A 23991-nucleotide genomic window follows, 5' to 3' on the forward strand; every position below is an offset into this window, starting at 1 on the left:
TGTAACAGAGTACTTGTTTCCGCCTTATCGCTCTTTGCAAAGCGTTTTTCAATCTCAACAAGGAAAGCTTTGGCACTGTTTATCTCATCCGAGATAGTACCCCTAAAGACCTCTGGAATGTCGCGCTTAATGATCATTAGACTCATGCGATTAGAGCGATCCCACTTCTCATAATCCTTCCTCTCTTCAGAGGCACTAGATTCCAAAGGAGAAGGGGGTTGCTCTACCCTTAAAATTTTCACCATTAAGGACCGGAACCGAATTCAAATTTGCAGATATAGAAGCAATTGACGTAGCTAATTCAGACAAAAGACCAAGTATTAAAATATGCTCACAACTTAAATTATCAATATGCTTTAAACAATGGTATGTCCAAATCAAGATACCTAGTGCATCATTAATATCAAGTCTTTGGACAGTGATATTAAGTGCAAGTGGTACTCTTGTTGTAATGATCAAACACTTATAATAAGGCATATTAACTAACGAATCCCTCTTTGGATTGATTCATCAGTCACATGTTTAAAAACTTTAGAATTATAACATGTTTATCATCACAAGTGTGTATGATCTATGGCCAAATATTAACTTTCCTTTGGGCCAGCTAATACTCGCATGAATAATCATACACACTTACATGTAATATTCCTTATGAGTTATATTCATGAGAGAGGTCACTTTGGCGACATCTCACTTCAATTGGCTCACTTGAAATAACAGACAACCTTAATGGACAACCAAATAACAATTAAAACCAATGCACAATGATACCAAAGCCCCATAAACTTATCGTATTCTCGCTTGGGTGAGGTACTCTCTCGCTTGGGTGAGGTACTCTCTCGCTTGAGCGCAATAGAAGCCAATGCTTCTGTATGTCTCTTGCTTGAACGAGCCTTATGTCGCCCGTATACTCGCTTGGGCGAGGATCTTCTCGCTTAAGCACAATAGAAGCCAATGCTTCTGTTTAGCTCTCGCTTGGGCGAGCCACTCTCGCTTGGGCGAGAGACTCTCGCTTGGGCGAGACACTCTCGCTTGAGCGAAAGCACTGCGACAGAAGACGAACGGTGCGATTTCTGCATCACTGTTCTTCGAAAAATCACCCAAAAATTAATGAAAAACCACCAGAAAACATCGATTCATTACGAATCTTCATATATTTACATGAAAAACAATCAATTTCTTTTCTAATCGATCCATGGCATAAATAAAACCTAAAACCCTAAATCAATCCAGATTTTGGGGAAGAAAAGCAAGAACCCTAATTTCACTTATGAATCAAATTGGGGTGGCTCTGATACCACTTGTTGGAGAATTACTCCATCCGTAATCCTTAGATTGAATGCGGAAGTCCTTATGGTCATGGCTTCGTTCCGATAACCTAATGTTTATGCCCATACATAAACCCATATGGAATGACCATGACCCAGACCGAAGAAACCTCAAATGATTTCATGGTGAAGATGAAGAACATACTTTGTTGAGCCATTTCGTAATCTCGAAGGTATGAGGGTGTGATGATCTTCCAGATGTTAGAGCGCCGAATGGTTTTCCTTATGCTTCTCTAGAGGGGAATGAGAAAGCCTTTGATCTTGAGATAGTGCCTTATGGTGAGAGTGAATCTTTTTGTGAGACTCTTGGCTTAGTTACCTTATGGAATTGTGATGAAGTGTTATCTTATATATGATAACTCTTCACAATTCTCTTTATTCTCATCAGCCTACTTAACAAAACCCATTGCTCTAAAAATGGGGACCATAACCCATAAAAGTAACCCCGTAGTGGTTACTACTTTAGTTGTAATAATTCTGATTCAGTCCCTTCATCAAATCAGAAATTGTCGGAAGGTATCTACACTTATTATTATTTCATGACACATATGCCCTTAGCCACCAAATTAATTACTTAAGATCATTTTATATACACAATTATAGAATTATATTTGTGACCCATAAATTGTCAGAAATTCTAACATATTCATGGGTGACATTTTCTTTCTCTCCCTTGTCACTTTTTTATTGGGCAAGATAGGATTAGGGACACCAAATTGGAACTAAGGGTGGAAACAGATTAGATTACCTATCAGGAGCCTATTAAATGGTCTATGGCAGGCTGGGCCAAACCAGGCTTTTGTCGTGAACAGGTTAGGTTTATGCTTTTTAAAAAGTCTATTTAGGTTAACATGTCAAGCTTTAGACCATCCAAATGACATATTAAACCTAATGAGTCAGCATATTTAATTATATTATATTACAATGTTGAAATTATATTATTTTAATATAAGTAGTATTATTATATATTAATTTTAATATAAAAATGTTTAAAAAATATAATTTAATTATTAAAGTTAGATGTGTCTAGCCAAAAGTATGTTTAGTAGTCTATTTAAATATAGATATGATGGTCTATTTCATAACTATATATTATATTAGGTCTTTAAATATGCTAACAGGTCAAACCAGACTTTTAAACAAGTCAGACATAGGGTTTGATATTTTTTTAAAGAGACTAACAGGTTAGACTCAAACTCTTATATACTGCTATATAAGATTGATCTGTTTAAGGCAAAGTTTGATCTGACATGACCTGTTTCTACCTTTAGTTGGTACAAGTTATCCTAATCTAAAGAAAAGAGGACTCACATCTGCCATGAGGAGAGAATGAAGAGGGAAGCAAAGAAAACACCCAAAAAGGAGAAGAAACTAATTTATCTCTTGTTTAAAACTTTGTTATTGTGCATAAGGCAAAAGAGAAGATAAAGAGAACTTCAAGATAAGAAAATAAAAAAGAGAGTGATAACAACCAAAGGAAGAAATGAATCTTGAGTTAAAGGCAAGGAAATATCACATGAAAGCAAGACGAAAGGAATGCAGGAAGAAAAGGAAGGTTCTGATGGGGAAGTAAAGGTCACAAGAAACCTAGAATAGATATTTTTTAGTGGAAGAATGAGGTGAATTTTTTAACTCACATGACAATATATAAGTGAGATATGATAGAACTGAGACAATGGGATATGTGATAGTCATCTGAGCTAACTATTCATTTATAAGTAAATTGAACATTGTCGTGTTGGGGTAATGGTAGTATAAATCTGTTTAATTATCTTTTCAAATATTTTATTATAAAATATTAAATAGTATTAGAAGGTAGTAATATTTTCTTATAAAATATCAGAAAGAATTAAATCAATAATATTTTTTATAAAATATTAAATAGAACTAAAACTACAGGTGGTCAACGTTCTTCATTATAATATCTTAGCTGTTGTGCTTTAGAGAAACGCTTACATGGCTATCTACGGATAAAAAAAATACGCATATGAACTAGAGTTAATAACCACTTTCATCTTTAGAAAAAGCTAATTTTTAAAGATGTAAGAGTCAAATTAGTCTTTAATGATAATTAAGGTGATCCAAAAAATAGTAATAAACTAAATTAATTCACATTTATGATGTTCGATGATATTTTGCGTTTTCTAATTTTTTAAGGACCAAATTAATACGAAGAAAAATATATTTTAATGAATCAAAGCAAATTATTCTAAAATAGAGTAAATTACTACGAAAGCTTCAAATGTTATATATACTTAGTCACCCTTATGCTTAAAACATTACAATCATCTTCCTTGTCAATTAGTGTTATAAAAAATGACTTGGTGAATATATCATATAAACTATGACTTGGGTATTTGATTTGTTCATGCCACTCATTTGATTAGTTTCTTGTCAAAATTTGGTTAGCTCAATTCGACTCATCCATTTAAGCCTAAATTTAGTGACTATGAGGAAAATGTTATTCTTTCAATTTATTTGTAGTTGTATTTGTTATTTTATAGCTTATGTTGAATAAATACTTAGTTGCTTAATAAGTTTTTAAAATTATTTATGCATTTTTGTTATTATTAAAGTGTGAAAGCTATATTGTTTTATGGTGATTTATTGGTGATCTTTGTAAGAGTAAAATCTTCATATTGCTTGTTTAGTTAAGTACTTGTGTAATTATAGTATTTTTAATTTTGGAATATAAAATTAATACGTCATATTAGTTAATATCATATATTTTTTATAACTTCTATGATAATAATATTTTTCAATAATTTGGAATATGAAATTTAATTAATTAACTAATAGTCTGAGTCAATCGTTCATTGAGTAATATGGTTGATATATCTTAAAATTTAATAAGACTAGTCCTAATTAAAATTTTCAAGTTGTCTTTAACCATTGTATATCTTGTATGCACATATGTTGTCCCATATTTTTTCAATCAATCATAAGATCATGACACATAGAGTGACACTGAATGTAGAACAACAGATGTACATCCATATATCTTCCTCTTCTACATCACCAAACCACAACACACACGAGAATAACAGCACATCGCCAAGCCATGTTGAAAGGAGCACATATGTTATTTCATAGTTTGTGCCATGTGCTATAAGTTTATGATTAGTCAAAAAATACTTAATAATTAAATTTTAACTTAAACATATTTTTCTGACTAATCAAAAATCCATAACACATGGAGTGACACAAACTGTAAGACAACATATGTCTATTCTATTCAAAGTTTGTATATTTCCTACAAAAGTTATATTATGATACATGAAGACTTACCCCACAAATATAATTATAAACAAATTCTAATTTTAATGGAATTAGAATTGAGATTATAATTTTAAAGTGCAATGTCAACTCTATAATTTATATGGATGACAAAAATACTAGCTTCATTCATATTGGTAATATTATCATAAATAATTACTAGACAAATACTTAATAATTATATTGTGAATATTTGCATATCCATAATATTTTAATAAATATTATTTATATCATAACTTTTTATTATTTGCATACTATATATAATATATTTTATTATCATTTCATAATAAATTTTAGTAATTAAAATATAGTGATAAATGAATTGTATATTATTATTCTTGTACTAATTATTAGAATATATAAATACATAGTTAATCCTCAAAACTTGTTGACAATCATTTATACTTACTATCCACATAATCCCCATAAATATAGGTGAGTATGAGTCTAAATAAACACTACTCGTACAAATTCCTCTTGATTGTTAGTATTGGTAATTTGGGTTGCCCGTGTCTACACACTGTTTATTTAAATTATGATGGACACGAATATACCTGTTTTTAAAGAGGGCATGAAATATCATATATTACATACCCTAAACATGCGCATGGTAGGCTGCGGACCACCCTAAATAAGTTAAAAAAATATATATATACAAATTTATATACACTTCACACAAAATAAATAATATATAATTTGCATACAAATACACAAATGTATTTATCACAATAAACAATCATACAAATACAACAATAAATATAAAATCTAATGCATATATATAATATAAAATATGCATAGCATGCAAAATACAAAAGGAATACATATGCATATATATATATATATATATAATATACAAATACACATGCATATACATAATAAGAAAATAATAGTGTATATATAATAAATGTAACACAATTTCTCACATTTGACAAAATACATATACATTTACATATTTGATATTCAATATTTTATAATAACGTCCACATATCATTCTTTTGTCTGTTTAAAATATCTACATGCAAATACAACATGTTGGGCGAACATTTTAGAACAAATTAACTCATTTTTATGTCATATCCGCCTAATAAGTACAGATCGATAGGCAAACCCCATAAACTTTGCCCAAATTGCGAATGGTAATAGATATTTGCACCAAACCCTAAAAAACATTCTTATTATTTTGCTCTATAGAATAAAGCAAGTGGAAGAGATAAAAAAAACCTAGTTTGGTAAAGTAAAAAAAAAGCATGCAAGCCCAGACTAGTAAAAACGAAATCCAAACAGATTTAAAAATAAAATAAAGCATACCTTCGATTCAGCAAATAGATGTTTCTAGAAGCACAATGACAATACCTCTGACTCTATGAGTACAATGTTCCGTACAATAGGATCCAAATTGCAAATTTAATAAAATAGAAAGGTTATCTAAGAAATTTTTAAATTTCATTGGAGGCCCCTCTAGTCAATCTAAATTAATAGAAGCAACACTATAACACTGTCACTGAGATTGTTCTAAAACCATACAACAAATTAAAACCCTAATTTTCGATTTTTCGTTATTTCCTCTTATCTTCTTCAAGGTAAAAACCTTCATCCTTCGCCTAATTCATACTTATTCACATTCATTTTAGATCCATGCTCTTTGTCTCTGCTTTTTAATGTGGAATTCTTAGTTTCCGTTATATTATTCATATTTCGTAGTAATTCACTTTCAATGCAACGGTATACTTGATTTGTTTTTTATTTCCCAGCTTCAAATGATATACAATGTATTTTCCGTTTTTCTTTAGTTCAAAAATGTTTTTTTGTAAAAGCATTAGTTTCGAAATCAAATTTATCAAAAATTAAGTCAAAATGTGCCCTTTGGCATACCTGGGAAAATTTCCAATCGTACTATTTTTTGATGAAAGCCCGAAAAATAGGATGCTGATAAGTTAGTATTATCCATCTTTATGAAAAGTTCTAGCATGCATGTCTCCACTCTCCACCATAGATTTTAATCAAATTTCTTATTAACTTTAACTCACTAATATGAAATTAATGGTACAGATCTATCCTAGAGATTGAATATGTTCCGTACGAGGAACTCATTATATTTATATTATTATATGAATAGGTTTTCCAGATTTAAATGTGGTGGATAAATTTGTCAAATTTCAGATTTTTTTGGCAGGCGGATCAAATTTTAATTCATAAAAATGAGTGTGGTCGGTTTTGATTTCGGTAATGAAAGCTGTATTGTTGCGGTTGCAAGGCAGAGGGGGATTGATGTTGTGCTCAATGATGAGTCCAAGCGTGAAACACCTGCAATTGTATGCTTTGGTGATAAGCAACGCTTCATCGGCACTGCTGGGGCTGCGTCCACTATGATGAACCCCAAGAATTCCATCTCACAGATTAAGAGGCTAATTGGTAAACAATTTTCTGATCCTGAATTGCAGCGGGATATCAAGTCATTGCCCTTTCATGTCACCGAAGGCCCTGATGGATATCCGTTGATTCATGCACGCTACTTAGGTGAAGCTAAAGCATTTACCCCAATCCAAGTCTTTGGAATGATGTTGTCGAACCTTAAGGAAATAGCTGAGAAAAATCTCAATGCCGCCGTTGTTGATTGTTGCATTGGAATCCCAGTTTATTTTACTGATCTCGAGAGGAGGGCAGTCTTGGATGCTGCCACTATTGCTGGCTTGCACCCACTTCACCTGATTCATGAAACTACTGCAACTGCCTTGGCCTATGGGATTTATAAGACAGACCTTCCTGAAAATGATCCGCTAAATGTTGCCTTTGTTGACATTGGACATGCAAGCATGCAAGTGTGCATTGCTGGATTCAAAAAGGGGCAGCTGAAAATACTAGCTCATTCATATGATAGGTCTTTGGGAGGTAGAGATTTCGACGAGGTTTTGTTCCATCACTTTGCTGCAAAATTTAAGGAAGAGTACAAGATTGATGTTTTCCAGAATGCCAGGGCTTCTCTAAGGCTCAGGGCTGCTTGTGAGAAGCTGAAGAAGGTTCTTAGTGCAAATCCTGAGGCACCTCTGAACATTGAGTGTTTAATGGATGATAAGGATGTCAGGAGCTTCATTAAGCGTGATGACTTCGAGCAACTAAGTGTTCCAATTTTGGAACGTGTCAAAGGACCTTTGGAGAAGGCACTTGCTGATGCAGGCCTTACAGTTGAAAATGTACACATGGTTGAGGTGGTTGGTTCTGGTTCTCGTGTACCAGCTATAAACAAAATATTGACAGAGTTTTTCGGAAAGGAGCCTAGGCGAACAATGAATGCTAGTGAGTGTGTTTCTAGGGGTTGTGCCTTACAATGTGCAATCCTTAGCCCAACGTTTAAAGTACGAGAATTTCAGGTAAAGTTGCTTCCATTGGACTGTTTTTTATTTTAGATAAGAGACCCTCATATGTTACAAGTTAATTGTGTAAGCTTGTTTGGATATTGTATCTAGTACTTATTTGGTGATAAACTGCTCAATTCTTTATTAGTAATAAATATTTGGTATTTGTTGTGCTAGTTTAATTACATATCTCTGGTATCTGCCTCTGTATATGCCTTTATAAATTTTGCATGTCAGTGTATTTGTGCTAGTCTAATTACATATCTCTAGTTTAATTACAAATGCCAAGTCTTTGTTCAGTGTATTTTGTTCTTTTTAATTGCTAGGCCCCAGCAGTGATTTCTTCATATATTATGATTTCTGCCTGGTATGATGTTGCTATTTTATTTCTTATTGTGAAGGTCAACGAAAGCTTTCCTTTCTCAATTTCTCTCTCATGGAAAGGTTCTGCTCCAGATGCACAAGATAGTGGACCAGATAGTCAGCTAAGTACCCTTGTTTTCCCCAAGGGCAATTCCATACCAAGTATCAAGGCTCTGACATTCTACAGGTCTGAAACATTTTCTGTTGATGTACAATATGGTGGTGATATGAGTGGGCTGCAAACACCGACTAAGATCAGCACATATACTGTAAGTCGGTTTGCAAGTATCTTTTTTCTTTATTTTATTTCCTCCCTTGTTGACAGTCCTCTTTCTCGACTCATGTGTATTCAGATTGGTCCTTTCCAAAGTTCAAAAAGTGAAAGGGCAAAGATTAAGGTTAAAGTTCGTTTGAATTTGCATGGAATTGTGTCCCTTGACTCCGCAATTGTAAGTATTTTCAGTATTTGGTCACCAGTTTTTCTTTCCTGCCATAAGTTCTCTTGTGCACTCATGGTAGTAAACCTGACAGCCCTTGTTCCTGTGATCTAACAATTCTTGCTTGCTTTGTTCAGCTCTTGGAAGAGGAAGAAGTTGAAGTTCCAGTTTCCAAAGAATCAGCGGTAGAAAATACCAAGATGGACACTGATGATGCTCCTGCCACTGCTGCTCCTCCTCCAACCTCTAATGACAGTGATGTTAATATGCAAGATGCAAAGGGTAGTGCTGACACACCCGGGGTTGAAAATGTTACCTCTCAAACGGATTCTGAGACCAAGGTTGTTACTCTTGAAAGGAATATTTAAGCATATTCATGAAACGTTTTGTTTTTCAATTCTTTCTGCCACTGTTGAATTTTCTGGCATTAATTGGTATTATCTTGTTTTGTTTTTGAGCTTGTTATGGTTTTATGTAGCCCTGTCAGTGTCTGCATTGGTGCTTTTCACAATGCAAAGCCAACTCCTTATGTATATGGGTAGTCATGGCTAGAAGTTCTAGATGATGGTTTCTAATTTTATTTGGGCTGGCTATCTTGAATGAATTGTCTCTAACTAGTTTTTTGAAGTAGGATAATAGTACCACAGTTTATGTTAAACCAAACTGAAAATATTTTCCAGAAGAACTTTGAATATATGATCTCATTTTATTTTTATTTTGGTATTTCTGTGTGTTCGTGCCATACTATGGTGTGTTCAACTGACATGGATTACTGCTTCAGTTTATATGTAAGTCGTACACATCCTATACACAATCTGATAACCATATATGCATACTATGTACTCTGCATGTTTTGTTTTTTTTCCTTCAATCAGTTAAATTTGGGATGGTTAACTTTCATTTATGATATGGCTGACTGGGCTTCTGATGTTGCAGGTTCAGGCTCCAAAGAAAAAGGTTAAGAAAACAAACATTCCTGTAGCAGAGTTAGTTTATGGAGCAATGACATCTGTGGATGTCCAGAAAGCTGTAGAGAAGGAGTTTGAAATGGCTTTGCAAGATCGTGTGATGGAAGAAACAAAAGACAAGAAAAATGCTGTTGAGGCTTATGTTTATGACATGAGAAACAAGGTGGGGATTATCTTTTTTTCTTCTTACCCAAGGTCAAACCATCAAATGTAAATGCTTGTCATGTGATGATTGCTGAAACTAATTTTTCTGCTATCATTTCAGCTTAATGACAAATATGAAGAGTTTGTGACTGCTCCAGAGAAGGAAGGTTTTGTTGCCAAACTTCAGGAGGTGGAAGACTGGCTGTATGAGGATGGTGAAGATGAAACTAAAGGTGTATATGTTGCCAAACTTGAAGAACTAAAAAAGGTAAGAAGTTTCAGTGTAAAAGAATCCCTGATTAACCCCTTCGAAGTTAAAAGTTGTACAAAAAATAGGATTAGGGAATCCTGTTACTGTTAAGTTTGCAGTGTTTGTATGCATGGACGGAACAAGTGGTTTAAGATATTTCCATGCTTGTTTTACACTTTAATCATAATGGAGTATTATATGGTTGCAGCAAGGTGATCCAGTTGAAGAGCGTTATAAAGAATATACGGAGAGAGGTACAGTGATTGATCAGTTTGTCTATTGTATTAATAGTTACAGAGAAGCTGCAGTGTCAAATGATCCCAAATTTGATCATATTGACATCAACGAGAAACAGAAGGTATCACAGATCTATTTTCTTGCCTTTGTTTCTTAATTAGTTATCGGATCATGTTTGGATTAGCTTGTTTTGTATTCAAACATCAATGAGAAACAGAAGGTATTGCTCATCTGTTATCTAGCCTTTGTTTCTTTAATGACTGTCATGTCTTTATTTGGATTAACTTATTTTGTATTCCAAGCATCATATAATTGGAAGCTCCCCAAGAGAATTTTAAAAATCAAGTGTGATTATTTGTCCAGAAATAAGCCTTACTAAACATTCTTTAATCTGATTCTCCCCTTTTTGTTTTTGTAGGTCTTAACTGAATGTGTTGAAGCTGAGAATTGGCTTAGGGAGAAGAAGCAGCAGCAGGATTCACTTCCAAAATATGCCAACCCTGTGCTCTTGTCAGCTGAAATAAGAAAGAAAGCTGAGGCTGTTGATAGGTACTATTTTCAGTTCTTACCGTGTCTATGTGGTTTTCAGGTTTAGGTACTGAATAGTCTTTTGATGTGCCCTTAATGTATTTAAATATATAAACCAGTCAAGTTGTTGAAGGACTAGCTGTTACTTGTGAACTTTTTTGAGAAACATTGGATTCTTATTGTATCTTCTTTGGGCTAATTATTCATTCTGTTTTCTGTTTGACATTGTATGTGTTCTTCACAGGTTCTGTAAGCCGATTATGACGAAACCCAAGCCCGCCAAGCCAGCTACTCCACCAACACCAGCAACCCCACCACCTCAGGGGGATGCTAATGCCAACACTCATGAGAATGCCGGGGCCACCGGTGGTGAGGTCCCACCAGAGTCTTCTGAACCAATGGAGACTGATAAGTCAGACAACACAGGCTCTGCATAATTTTTTGTTCTCAAGCCATACCAAGACCTGTAATCTCTACTCTCTATTACCTTCTGGATAAGCATATGAATATGAAAATGGAATTGGACCTAGAAAAAGTGGCTTGGCTGGATTAACAGTGAGAGTGGCTGGCTACTTGAATGTTTTGGTATAAAGCCCTCTGTTTGCTTAAGTTTTAATCAATATTATGGTGATGCCCATTTTTTTCTTTAATATTATGGTGCTATGTGGAATCCAGATTGTTTTTTTCACAAGAGGATTTTGAAGAGAAAATTGTAATGTGTGGTATGCCTTTCCAGACTAGTGGGAATATGTCAAATTTAAGTTCTCTAGGTTTATAGATTATTTATGTACAATTTCAATTTCTATTAGTTGAATTGTAATGTTTGTTTCCCTCATAGTACTACAATTTACCTGGCGTTATAACTTTTTATCTTTTCATCTGTTTTGTTGTATTTTCATCTGTTACGCCATTTTGTGAATTTATTATCCCTTTAAATGGAGTTCAACAATTCGTTATGGTTAAAGCTTAAAGTTGATTAGGTAGTGACATATAGGGATGGCATCAGGTGTGGGCGGGCGTGGGTAGTGCTTTCCCTTGCTCAAACCTGCAATATTTGTGGGTACCCGTACGGGTAGTGGGTATTTGCGGGCACCCACGGGTTTTTAGTTTTAATTATATATTTATATACCCACGGGTTTTTAGTTTTAATTATATATTTATATAATTTATAACAATCAATATGTAAAAATAATTGTTACATGAATAATATGATATTTATATGATAAATTAATGATTATAGTTAAGTAAGTAATTTATTATGAAATAATAATAAAGTATATGATATATAATCTTAAAATAATAATAAATATATATAAAAATTTAACTAAAAATTAAATATATAAATTTGTGGTACCCACGGGGCGGGTATTACAAAACTCGCTCCCGCCCATAAGCTATTATTGCGGGTACCCTTTGTGGATATTTACACGGGTATCCACTGGTCGGGTTTTTTGGCACAACTTACATTAGTTTTTAATATTTTCCATTATTTTTTGGAGGTTGAATCTTGGTGTGATCATATAATTGTTTGGTTTGTGACCTATATTTACCTTTTTCAGACTCTATTAAATGTTTTTTTATCGAAAAAATAAATATTCAATTCAGAAGTAAGTTTAGGTAACAGTAGCAAATGAGAGTCCAAAGTCTGCTTTTTCCACTCTTGTGAAGATGGGCATTGGCCACACATTTTTAACCAATGAGAGCCCTGAAAATTGAAATGAAAATTACATCAAACCATTTGCCTCTGATGTGGCATCCCAATGTCCACCCCTTTAGGATAAAGCTATCCTTGCCAACTTGCTTACTTATTGAATTATAATAGTGAAATATGAAAGGAAAGTTCAAGATTTAGAATTCTAGATTTCAAATACAATTACAGTTCAGAGGTGGAGCTATATGCATATGAGAGCATATCTGCCTATTTGATGTCTCAAAAACTATATCACAAACTATATCACTTTATATGATATTTGTTGTGATAAGTTGAACTTATTTTTTGGGACAATAAATATATATCAATTTATGGTTCTCACCGAAACAAATGGTGTTAAGGATAAAGGGGGATGAAGATTGGAAAAATAGATAATTGGGTGAATAGTACTTGAGATAACAAATATTGTCTAATATAAAGCATATACCTTTTGTTAAAGGGAGAATTCACTTTAATACTAAATAAACAAAATAGATTAGTCTCTAGCAAGAGGCACATCTGATTCACATAAAAATATTCACATATCACATGGTACAATTGTAATAAAATTGCAATTTTATCTTGTCTTTATTTTATGTATTAACAATTTACAATCTATTAAAACTATTTAGATCCGATTGTTTTTCAATTATATATTGTCATTATAAGAAATATGTATTATATATTCTGAAAACCCCATAAACTTATGGTAATGTATAATTAGTACTTGGCAATGTAGAAGTTAATAAATTGTTTGAAAATTTTCAGTGCAATGACTTTTCTTTGCATCAGATTATCAGAATATCCTTCTAATAAATAAACTTTAAAGGTTTTTTAACTAAAGCAAAATGACCTACATGAATTTCATATGTGTTAATTTCTAATGACATATTTCTTTTATTGTCAGGAGAACTTTTAGGATGATTTATGAGAAGTATATAACATCTATGTTGGTAAAGTTTTAAAAATGAATTTCAGATACAAACATGATAACATAAGAATAATAGTTCCAAGATTCTTATGCATTTTAATTAGTCTGATAGATATAAAGGTACAGAGGATTTTCAGAACCCAGGAACATGTAAAAAAACCAAACAACACCCATAGATTTAGAATGTTACTTATGTTCCACTACAACATTGGAATTTTGAAGTGCAAACTGAAAGTGAGTTCTTCAGTTATTTCATTGTGAGTACCACAGTTCTGTTAGAATATAATAACCCAAAGATGAGTTATGTGTCTGGGACCTCTTGTTTCTTACACTCTCCTTTTTGTCCCTTACCTTGTTCTTCTCATTCTCGACCTATAAATGCATGCAATACTAGGTTGTTCAGAACTCCAATGTCCATAGCATCATCTTCTATGAGCCAACAAAGACAAGACCCAAATGATGATGTTGGTAGTGTCATTTTTTGCAACAAGAGGAGAGTACTTTTGATGGGTATTTATGTTCTTCCATTGTTGGGATTGAAAGTCAAAGCACTTGAAGAATTGGCAACAACAAGTATGTTTATTTGCTCAAGACTCTTATGCTTTTAGTTTTCATATTTGTTGGGTAGTATGAATCTTCAAATCAATGTCCTTATTCTTTTCAATATATATATATATATATACACACACATATATATATATATAGCTTGTCTAGCAATCTTGAACTTGTTCCCAAATTGATGGGTTTGCACTGACTTTGGAAAATTTCAGTTTTTTTGTTTAGTCCTTTAGTGCTTTCAGTTCAACACTAGAGGTAAGCTTTATGGGTATGTTATAACTTATAATGAAGGGGCCAAAGCCTAAGGAGTGAAATTGTGGAATAACTCTGAAGGACTTTGGGTCATAGAGATAAAATTAATGTGTTTTGGTGTAGCTGAGGAATTAGATTTTGATTATAATTTTGTATTTTTGGTTTAGTCTGGATTGTGGAAAAGAAATCATTTTTACATGGTAAATTGCTAGAAAGGTCTATAATGTGGTTGATGAGAAATAAGCAGCATTTTCCACAACTTAAAGCTGAACCAAATTCGGGGGTTTCCCCTCCGAATAACCAAAAAAACAAAACTGAACCAAACATGCACTTGGGCTCATTGTAGCAGGTGATGATTTAGACTCACTATAACTCATAATGATTTAGACTCACATAGAAAATATATCAACCTTCCTTAGGATTTATGTTATCTTACCTCTTCTGAAGTGGTGATGATTGAGATTACACTATCCTCCCCTAGATTCTGAAACAAGATTGGTGTCAAGTGTAATTAAGTCAAGCATGAAGGGACTTTAATGTACTTTCTGGCTTCCCTGTAAGTTTCAAAAGCGTGGTTTTCAGTTTATGCATATTCTTGTCCCTTAACTTTTTTAAACAGTCCATATTATGTATTATCATGCTGAATTTAGTCCTTGCAATCAGTGGGAAAAGGGTTTGGTTAATGTTGTTCAGTTGTTGTGTGCATAATCTAGTCCTTGCTTCTTAGTTTTCTTCCATTTCCTTCTTTTAAGTGCTGGATGTGGACTAAAATTTGTTACATTTTAAAACTGTTTGTCTTCTATGTATTTTTTGTTTAATGTAATCAATGAATATGATTTATGATAGAGTATTGTGGCTTTGTTCAATCAATGTAGTTGATCCCACCTAATGGGATAAAGGTTTGATTGTTGTTGTTGTTGCTGTTGTTGTAGTAACTTATGTTATTAATCTTCGTCCTTTCAGAAGAAAGTGAGGTGAAGACACAAGAGAAAGATCGGAAAGCAGAGGTGACTTGCTATTAAGTTTAGACACAAATCATGAATGTAAATTTTTAATTATATCATATTTGTCCTTCGGATGTTCATAATTTTTCTAAACTGCATAGCTTCTATGGACAGACAGCCACCAACGAAAATGACAGACAGTCAAATCTGTTTGTGTCTCTCCTGAATATAATCGGAATATATTGTAGTGGTACGCTTGGTGCTCTCTATGCATTGGCTCGGAAAGAAAAGACCACAGCTCTTGCAACAATAGAAACAGTAAGCTTATCTACACCCTTACTATTTTTTAAACCGACGAGACATGTATTTGTTTTTCGCCTTTTCGGAATGCTTTTCTGAACAATCTTTTTTGAAAAGAAGGGAAATCAGAATGACCCTTCCCTTTCTTTTATTAAAGAAAAATACATGATTGGTATCTTTTCATCTAATTTGATTTTGAATGGTTGATTTCATTTTTCAGAAAAAGGACTATTCGTTTTTGCGATGTGTATAAGCTTATATTTTACTGATCAATGTGCACAGGTGAGCAGCAAATTGAAGGAAAAGGAAGAGCTGATTGGTTCGTTGAAGAGGAACTACGAATCCGAGTTACTGAATGAACGTGAGGAGCGATCCAAGAAACTTGGAAAAGCAAAGGAAGAGCAGCGAGCTTTGGTAAATGAACTTAGTTCGGCAAACAATATCGTCAGTCGCTTGGAACAGGAAGTAAAAGGTGGCAAAAAATTGATTGAGGAGCTGAAACTACAAATTTCCACTCTTGAATCTAAGGTTTCAAAGACTGATGCAGACAAGAAGGAGTTTGAAAAGAATTTGAAAGGAAAGGTGGATTCTATTGAAACTTTACAGGAGAGAATTAATCAGCTGAATTTGGACCTCAAGGACAAAGAAGATCGAGTTCGGAATCTTAGTTCACTGATTGAAGAAAAGGAGTTGGGGTTGAGGAATTTGACTTCTACCAATAATCAAACAAAGGATGACTTATCCAATGCTCGATTGCAGATTCAAGGGTTGAAAGATGAACTGCTGAAAAGTCGAGAGGAGCTAGAAGCAAAAGATTCATTGGTAAACGAACTAAATTCAAGAATAAGTTCCGTAACTCTTGAGAAAGATGATTCCAAGAATAAGTATGATGCCATTGAAAAAGAATACAATGACCTAAGGTTCACCTCTGAAAAGAAGGTTACTTCGGATACTTACCTTCTAAGAGAAAAAGAAGACGAGATTTATCGGCTAAAAGATCAACTTGAATATGCTCTAAGTGAAGCTAAAAGAAACCGGGTTATCATTGCTGATTTAACTCAAGAAAGAGAAAATTTGAAAGAGTCTCTGGAGAATGAATCTAAGAAAGATAATGATTTGAAGAATGAACTCCAAATCGCTCAGGAGAATCTTGGAAAATCGAGAGATGAGGCTGCTGTATTGGAAGAACAACTAAATGAGTCAAGCAAATTGCAGAAAGAGCTCGAGTTTGAGGTTTCTAAGCTTTCATCTAGGCTCAATGAAGTTAGAGAGTTACTAAAGAAGAGCCTTGATGATGCAAAACACGAGGCGGAAATGCTAACCAGTGAGCTTACGACAACAAAGGAACAATTGAAGAAAACACAAGAGGAGCTGCGAAGTGTGTCCGATGAACTGAAAGCTGCTATTGAGAGCCGTGATAGTTTACAAACAGAAGTTAATGGCATATACAGAATGGCTGAGACTGCGGCTGAGGATTTGGAAGAAGAGAAGAAGTTAGTTGATTCTCTGAACAAAGACCTATGTGATTTGGAGAAGCAATTCTCAGAATACAAAGAGGCCCGAAAATCTCATGAAAAGCACCTGAAAGAGGCTACAAAGTCACTAGAAGAAATGAACCGAAATGCAGCGATCCTATCTACTCAACTGGAGAATGCCGAGTCTCTTATTTCTAGCCTTGAAAATGAGAAAGATGCACTAAACAAATCTCTTTCAGAGCAAAGAAATGCAACCAAAGAGGCACAGGAAAACATCGAATATGCTCAAAACATCATCAAGAAACTCGGGGATGAAAGAGAGAGTTTACAGAATAGAGGAAAGAAACTTGTTGAGGAATTAAGTGTTGCCAAAGGTGAGATATTGCGGTTGAGGAGTCAGATAAATTCTTCAAAAGTTTCAGTTAATAATGTACAAGTGCATAAAGATGAAGGCGAAACCGAAACCAAGTTCAATACTACTTCAAATGAAAAACCACAGAAAGACGAAGGCGAAAGCAAGGTTCCGAAAAACAAAGGTGTTGTTAATAATGTACAAGTGCAGAAAGATGAAGTTGAAAATGAAAGCAAAGTCACTATAAATACACCAAAAACTAGCAGAAGAAGAAAGGCCAACAACCAATGATATAAAGGACTTGAACATAGCCTTTTATTCTCTTCTGCTTTCTTTTAGGAGTATGATATTATGTAATACTTTTTTTGAGTATTATGATATATTGAGAATGCAATTCTTGTGTTTTTATATTCATGGATGAAAAGTAACATTTTAGAATTTAGAGTGGGATGGATTAAATTATTGGATGAAAAGTATTTTAGTGTTTATAATAGGAATTAGTTAAATAATAAATGACTAATTAATAATAAAAGCTTTCAAGTTTCAAGTATTAAAATACTAATTTTGTAGGAGAATATATCATTACTCCTAATATAAGGTAATGTCGATTTTAATACTTGAATATTAACATAGATTTAGCATTTCCATTTTTGACATGTGGTACTTCTTCATCCACTTCAACACCATTATCTGGTTTTCAAGTTCAAAACTTACTCAATGTCATGTTCTATCTTTATCGTCGTCCAATTCTAAATTGATGTTGAAGTCACTATTAAGAGGCGATATCTTTGTTTCTTCTAATCAAATCTAAATTTGACCCATTTTTATTTTAATTTTTAATATGGCATGTACCTTTTTTAACAACATTGATGAAAAATATTTATTTACTTATTGGGCGTCAAAAATTTATGGGACTTATTTAGAAAAAGATATCAAACTGAAAACTAACCTATAAATATGTAAACCTAAAACCATCATTATCTAATGTAAAATGCAATAGTGGGAATTTTGTGAAGATTTGCTAATTGTGAAATGAAATAATGATTTGAAAAAATAAAAAAAATATGTATCATTGTCATGTAGATTTTACAAGAATAAAGATGTTCTTTTTCTCCTTTATGAATTGTGATTAAATCAATACAATTTTCAATTCCAATTTCTAAACACACGTTTAAACCAGATGAAACATTACTAATGATGGTAATAGTGATAAGGTGTGGCGTTGGGTTTGGCGCCTTCGCGTACCGGAGAAGGTCAATTTTATGTGTTGACTTGGTCTTCATGATGCTTTGCCATCCAATGAACTTCGGTTTAAAAGGAACTTAGCTTCAAGTTCACTTTGCTAGAGATGTCATGACGGAGTGGAGACTCTCTTGCATATTCTTAGGGATTGTAGGGATTGGTTTGGGATAGGCTTGGCTTGTCTACACCTTCATTCTGGAGGAGTCCTTCCTTCAAGCATTGGATTATGGAGAATTATAATCATCGTTCTGGGCTTTTGTTCTTGGGAGGTGTGTGGTGGACTTGGAGATGGTGTAATGAGTCTTATCTTGGCTCTAATAATTGGGATGTTATCTTGGCTCTAATAATTCACCATGACTTCTTTGATTGGCAGAGTATTGGACATAACATTCAGCATTACGGGATCGTGGATGACAACACGTCTGTTGTTCAGTGGTCTTGTCTTGATATTGGCCAAGTAAAGGTTAATGTGGATGGGAGTTATATTCTTAGTAGTAACGCTATGGGTGCGGGTGGTGTGATTCGTGATCATGATGGGAGGTGGTTGACAGGGTTTTCATCAAATTGTGGCGGAGGCTCCCCAGTGTTAGCTGAGCTTGTGGCTATTGATCAAGGTCTTTCTTTGGCTTGGGACAAGGGTTTCTGGAATATCATTCTGGAAATTGACTGTCTGAGAGCGGTTCAAATCATTCTAGTGGGTGTGCAAATTTGTCTGCATGATATTTGGATGTGGTTACGAAGATTCGTCACTGGAAGTCCTTGGATTGGGTCGTGACTATCAAGCATGTGCCTCGTGAAGTGAACAAAGTGGCAGATACCCTGGTCAAGATTAGCTCACATTCGTCTACTATTTTCATGGTGTGGACCACAGCTCCCCCTTGAGTGTCATCTTCATCTTGCCTTAGATTATTGCTCGTCATTGTAGTTTGCTTTTTCTTTTTCAATGTACCAAAAAAAACTAAAAACACAACCATGTAAACTAATGGACATGGAAGTGTAATTTCTTCAAACCTCATGCAAAGTTAGGGTAAATTTGCCTTTATTCTTTGTCAAAGAGATTGCCTTGCTAGGTTTTAGTTTTAATATTATAATTATTATTTAAGAATATAATATCTATATATTTTTTTTTTTACTTTTTTTAAAGAGGATGCTATTAGGTAAAGGACTAAGGATAACCAAAACGACAAGTAAGAGAACAAAACGACGTAGTTCACTGAACTTCATTCACGCTTGTTCATCTCTCTCTTTTCACATTGATCTCCATTTTCAACAATTCGATTTTAAGGCCAGTTCTCGAAACCCTAGATTACTCCATCGTAGTTATTTCTCTACTGTTTCATATACGAATATATCTGTTTATTTTTTCAATTCCATATAAGATTCATCGATTATAAACTACATTCACATTGAATTTCTCATTTTGATTTTCAATTTCAGTCAATTTTCGCTTTCAACAGTTACCGCTTTCAACAATCCAGATCTGAGTAGGTTGAACTTGATTTGTGTTTTAAGCTGATTTTTGGAAACTGGGGTCTCTAAATTTGAAAACTTTTGTCCAATGACGAGTGATTCGGATTCAATTGTTGAGATTTGAGTATTTCGGTCGATCAATGCTATATTGGAAGAAAGTTTGAAGAATTTGGTTTTGAATTGATTAAGGAAATTTGTGAAGGAGTCATGTTCTATGGTGCAGTGGTATGGGACCCTTGGCTTATTGTTGGTCAAATTGTTTGTCTCCAATGCTTGTACTATATCACTCTGGGAATGTTCTTGTCCTTACTTGTTGGAACTCGAGTTTCTCGAATGAGCCTTGTGTATTTCTTTGACTATGTAACCATCACTGCCTCCACTGTTACTGGTTGGTGTGTTATTGCTTCATTTCTGCTCAGCTCAATTGCAGGGTAATTGCTTCGTTCCACTTTACTAATGTTGGTGTTTATTAATAAAATACCATGTGTTATTTTTTTATAGTTCATTAATGAGTGCGACTAAAAGGAACAGCGTGTGTTTTGCTTTTATTGATGAACAACCCACAAACACTTGGGAAACTTTATTTATGTCTTGTAATTAGATAGCCTTTTGTTGCTTGTTGATTATATTCAATAGTAATAGTTTGAGGATTAATGAGGGGACTAAAAAATAGGAGATGTGCTTAATTGATGAGCGATACCACAATCACTTAGACAATTTTTTCCTAAGTTTTGTAAGTAGGTAGCCTTTATTTAATATTTAGACTGAGAGCTAGGTTTTATGGAGGGGCAAAGTAGATATTTTTTAGGAAATAATCTAAAAAACAGATTGTGATATTGTTGAACTGTTAAGGTAAATACAGTTATGGGTCAAAATATTGTCACTGCAATGTAAGTTTTCCTGTTATGTTGCACTGGTTGTAGACTTGCAGTGTTTTGTAATAAAGAGGGGCACTCTCCATCCTTTAAATATTCATGCTATTCTATGATTCTATGTTGATATGGAGATACCTCATGCTTTCTCAATTTACATGAGTGAATGTGAAGGATTGTGAAATTGGATGAGTATGTAATGAGAAGTGCAAGTAAACAATTAGTGGTAAAAAATGCTATTGCTGTGTCAGTAATGTAAGCTGTAGCTCCTTTCCCTAACAAGATTATCATAACAAGAACAGATTTGTGTTTGTTTTAGCAGCATTATGTTCACAAGCTTATAAATAGCCTGACTATGTATTTACCACCTTTCCAACTTTGTTCTTTGCTTGTTTTAGGCTTTTAGCATCATTACTTTTAAACCCTTATAAATTGTTGTTCATTCTTAAATCTGTTTGTTTTCTTTGCGTTGGATTGATTGTGCTTTTTCTGAGCATTTGTAAAGAAATAAAAAGTTAACCTTTGACCCTTTGATGTGGATGTGCCTTTATTTAGGAGATTCCATGTGTGTCTTTCTTTGTGTTCTGTGATTTTGTGCGAGGGCAAGATACTGAGAGAGGCATCCTTAGTTGTACATCTTTTTGTACCTTGGTTTGTTAACTGAAATTATGTAGTAACTCTACCTTGTATTGACACTACTATTGGTTTAATTCAGGGCTGTATATATGCTTTATTTGATTGAAAGAGCAAAGAAGTGCTTGGATTTTTCAGCAACTCTCTACATCATCCATCTTTTTATATGCATTGTGTATGGGGGTTGGCCCTCTTCTATAACATGGTGGATTGTGAATGGTACTGGAATTGCAGTGATGGCTTTGCTAGCTGAGTATCTATGCATCAAGCGTGAAAGCCGGGAGATACCAATAACACGATATCGTTCAAGTAAGAACTTCTCCTTTATGATTGTTTGGCTGGCTCATTTGACATGTGTTTTAAAATCTGTGTATCTGTGTTATATTATAAATTGTATTTTCTTTTTTGCTTGTAAGTTTTACTTATTCCAGTAGCCTGAATATATATTTATCTCGTCAAACTAAATTTTTGTTCGGATGTTTTTTAATCTCTATTTGTTGTGTTGCTATGCTGACTGTGTTTATGCTAAGATCTGGAATGTTCTTGCTCAGTGGGCCACAATGCTATTTATGCATTATGTTTTATATGATGTGTCAAATGGCACTATCGCTGTCGGTTTGTGTGCCGCCAGATATCAGTTTGCTATTTTTATGATTTAATACGCTTGAATTCCTTGCAGATGTTTGATTGGCAGAAGTAACTCAAGTTTTGAATTCAAGAAAGGAGTTGTGTTGCGGGATGATGATAACTTTTTCTTGTAAACCTTGGATGATGATCTCCAAGATAAAACCGATGATGTGCATAGTTCTATTATGCCATTGAAGGAATTTCTTTCTATTCTTTAGTTGCAATAGAGAGGTTAGGCATATATAACAAGGAGACAAGGTACCTGATTTTGCAGGAAATTCTGAATGTCTTGATCTATGTTATTCACATTATTTCTCCTTTTCGCCTTTTAGTTTTGATTAAGGTAATGCGTTTAGTTGATAGAGCTTCTAATCTTTTTAACCGTTTTGTTTGTTTCGGATGTTTAATATCATGGAAATATATCTTAGTTCTGTGTTATTACTGCTTTGCTGTTAATGGGGTTTTACATCATATAGCAGAATGAATCTCTAAGGCAGATTTGTGTTATAACTAATTTACTGATTGATAAAAATTTGGTCCACAAATTTATGGTTGGTCTTGTACTATATAGTTTAATTGCCACTTTGTCAGTGTAATTTGACACCATAGTTCCTAACCAATTACAAAACTCGTGAAGGTCTCAGAATGTGCATCATATGGTTTGCTTTATTAAATATCTGACTTTGACTTTTGCTGATTAATGACTATTTTCTTTGCTTTCAAATGTTAATCCTTTGACGAGGCTTCAAATCACCATAAATGTTGTGTACTCATGATGATAATATTTCATTTTCTACCCTAATGAAATGTTTGGGATTATGATATGCTGACCTAAAATATGTTCCAAACCATGTCCTAAATTAATGACAATGAATGAAAAACAGAAAAAATAATAAATATTTAATTTTTTTAATTAATGACAGGTTTTCATTGGTTTAGGGCATACTTTGTCAAATGTTTGAATGGATGGAACAGATGATAAATGAATAAATGGAAGGGCATAATTAATATTGTTATTAATGTTCCATTAATTGGGAGTTTCATTACTAATGGAATGAAATCATTTCCTCCCCCAAATTGTAGGTAAAAAAGCTAATAAAATGGAATAGCTTTTCATGTATACATTCTGACATTTGTGTATTCATTCTGACTTCTGAGTTATGTAATAAAGCTTGTTTAAGTAAAATTGAATCACACATGACAGAAATACTTGATTTACACATTGACATTGTAGCTAGCTATCATTTCACTTATGTTAAAAATGTTCCCTACTCAATTTGTTGAGATGAGACATAAATTATTAGTGTCTGAATTGAAATGCTTGCAATGCACTTCACTCTTATCTACAAAGATCATATGTCCCCAACGTTGTCTCATTCTCTGTCCCAGGTCAATCAGATATTGCCACATAAATAAAAACAAACTCTTCAAAAACAAAGTAACATTTTTATTTTACTTGTTAAAATCTGATTGGTCCGGGACAAGAAATGAGAAAATCTGATGAGCAAGTGATTTTTGTCCAGCTCTTTTACCATTCCTTCCTTTGCTCTCCCTCTCTCCTTTGGGGCCTGTAGATCTTCCCCTTGGATAAAAAATTGTGTTCTAATTTTCATATTGGCTTAATTCTTAAAGCAAAATGGAGAGAGCAAAGCAGTGATAGCCAAAAAATTACTAATATAGTTCCTTGTGAGAGTGAGTTTGAATTGGAAAAAAAGAAAGAATATAGTCATATCAGAAATTTTGCACAATTTTATGACCAAA

The 23991-nt window shown here is 33.6% G+C and overlaps 3 protein-coding genes across 8 annotated transcripts in view; all 3 read left to right on the top strand.

Annotated features, from left to right (window-relative positions):
- Positions 6082-11755, top strand: LOC109333932 (heat shock 70 kDa protein 15-like). 3 transcript variants are annotated; one of them, XM_019569519.1, is made up of 11 exons: positions 6082-6184; positions 6778-7972; positions 8359-8589; positions 8674-8769; positions 8895-9098; positions 9694-9888; positions 9991-10137; positions 10328-10459; positions 10559-10576; positions 10775-10905; positions 11129-11755. In XM_019569519.1, the coding sequence occupies exons 2-11, from the start codon at positions 6803-6805 to the stop codon at positions 11319-11321; spliced, it is 2517 nt and encodes an 838-aa protein (XP_019425064.1). In that variant the 5' UTR covers positions 6082-6184; positions 6778-6802; the 3' UTR covers positions 11322-11755. The 3 variants fall into 3 exon arrangements, with proteins under 3 accessions (XP_019425064.1, XP_019425058.1, XP_019425062.1); XM_019569513.1 differs by lacking the exon at positions 10559-10576 and having other exon boundaries at positions 6083-6184; positions 10328-10477; XM_019569517.1 differs by lacking the exons at positions 6082-6184; positions 10559-10576 and having other exon boundaries at positions 6764-7972; positions 10328-10477.
- Positions 13627-23991, top strand: part of LOC109333953 (MAR-binding filament-like protein 1) — a 31580-nt gene continuing 21215 nt past the window's right edge. Inside the window, exons 1-5 of one of the 3 annotated variants that reach the window (XM_019569540.1) lie at positions 13627-14078; positions 15279-15322; positions 15434-15577; positions 15842-17486; positions 17544-17791. In XM_019569540.1, the coding sequence (XP_019425085.1) occupies positions 13802-14078; positions 15279-15322; positions 15434-15577; positions 15842-17486; positions 17544-17677 (2244 nt within the window). In that variant the 5' untranslated portion in view covers positions 13627-13801 and the 3' untranslated portion in view covers positions 17678-17791. Of the gene's footprint in view, positions 14079-15278; positions 15323-15433; positions 15578-15841; positions 17792-23991 lie in introns of those variants that run through there. The other 2 variants (XM_019569537.1, XM_019569535.1) reach the window with 2 other exon arrangements.
- Positions 19930-22686, top strand: LOC109333971 (protein SYS1 homolog). 2 transcript variants are annotated; one of them, XM_019569549.1, is made up of 3 exons: positions 19930-20529; positions 21686-21912; positions 22298-22686. In XM_019569549.1, the coding sequence occupies exons 1-3, from the start codon at positions 20306-20308 to the stop codon at positions 22423-22425; spliced, it is 579 nt and encodes a 192-aa protein (XP_019425094.1). In that variant the 5' UTR covers positions 19930-20305; the 3' UTR covers positions 22426-22686. The 2 variants fall into 2 exon arrangements, with proteins under 2 accessions (XP_019425094.1, XP_019425098.1); XM_019569553.1 differs by having other exon boundaries at positions 19936-20529; positions 22283-22686.

The sequence above is a fragment of the Lupinus angustifolius genome, chromosome LG02 (assembly GCF_001865875.1).
Source record: "Lupinus angustifolius cultivar Tanjil chromosome LG02, LupAngTanjil_v1.0, whole genome shotgun sequence".
Taxonomy (NCBI): Eukaryota; Viridiplantae; Streptophyta; class Magnoliopsida; order Fabales; family Fabaceae; genus Lupinus; species Lupinus angustifolius.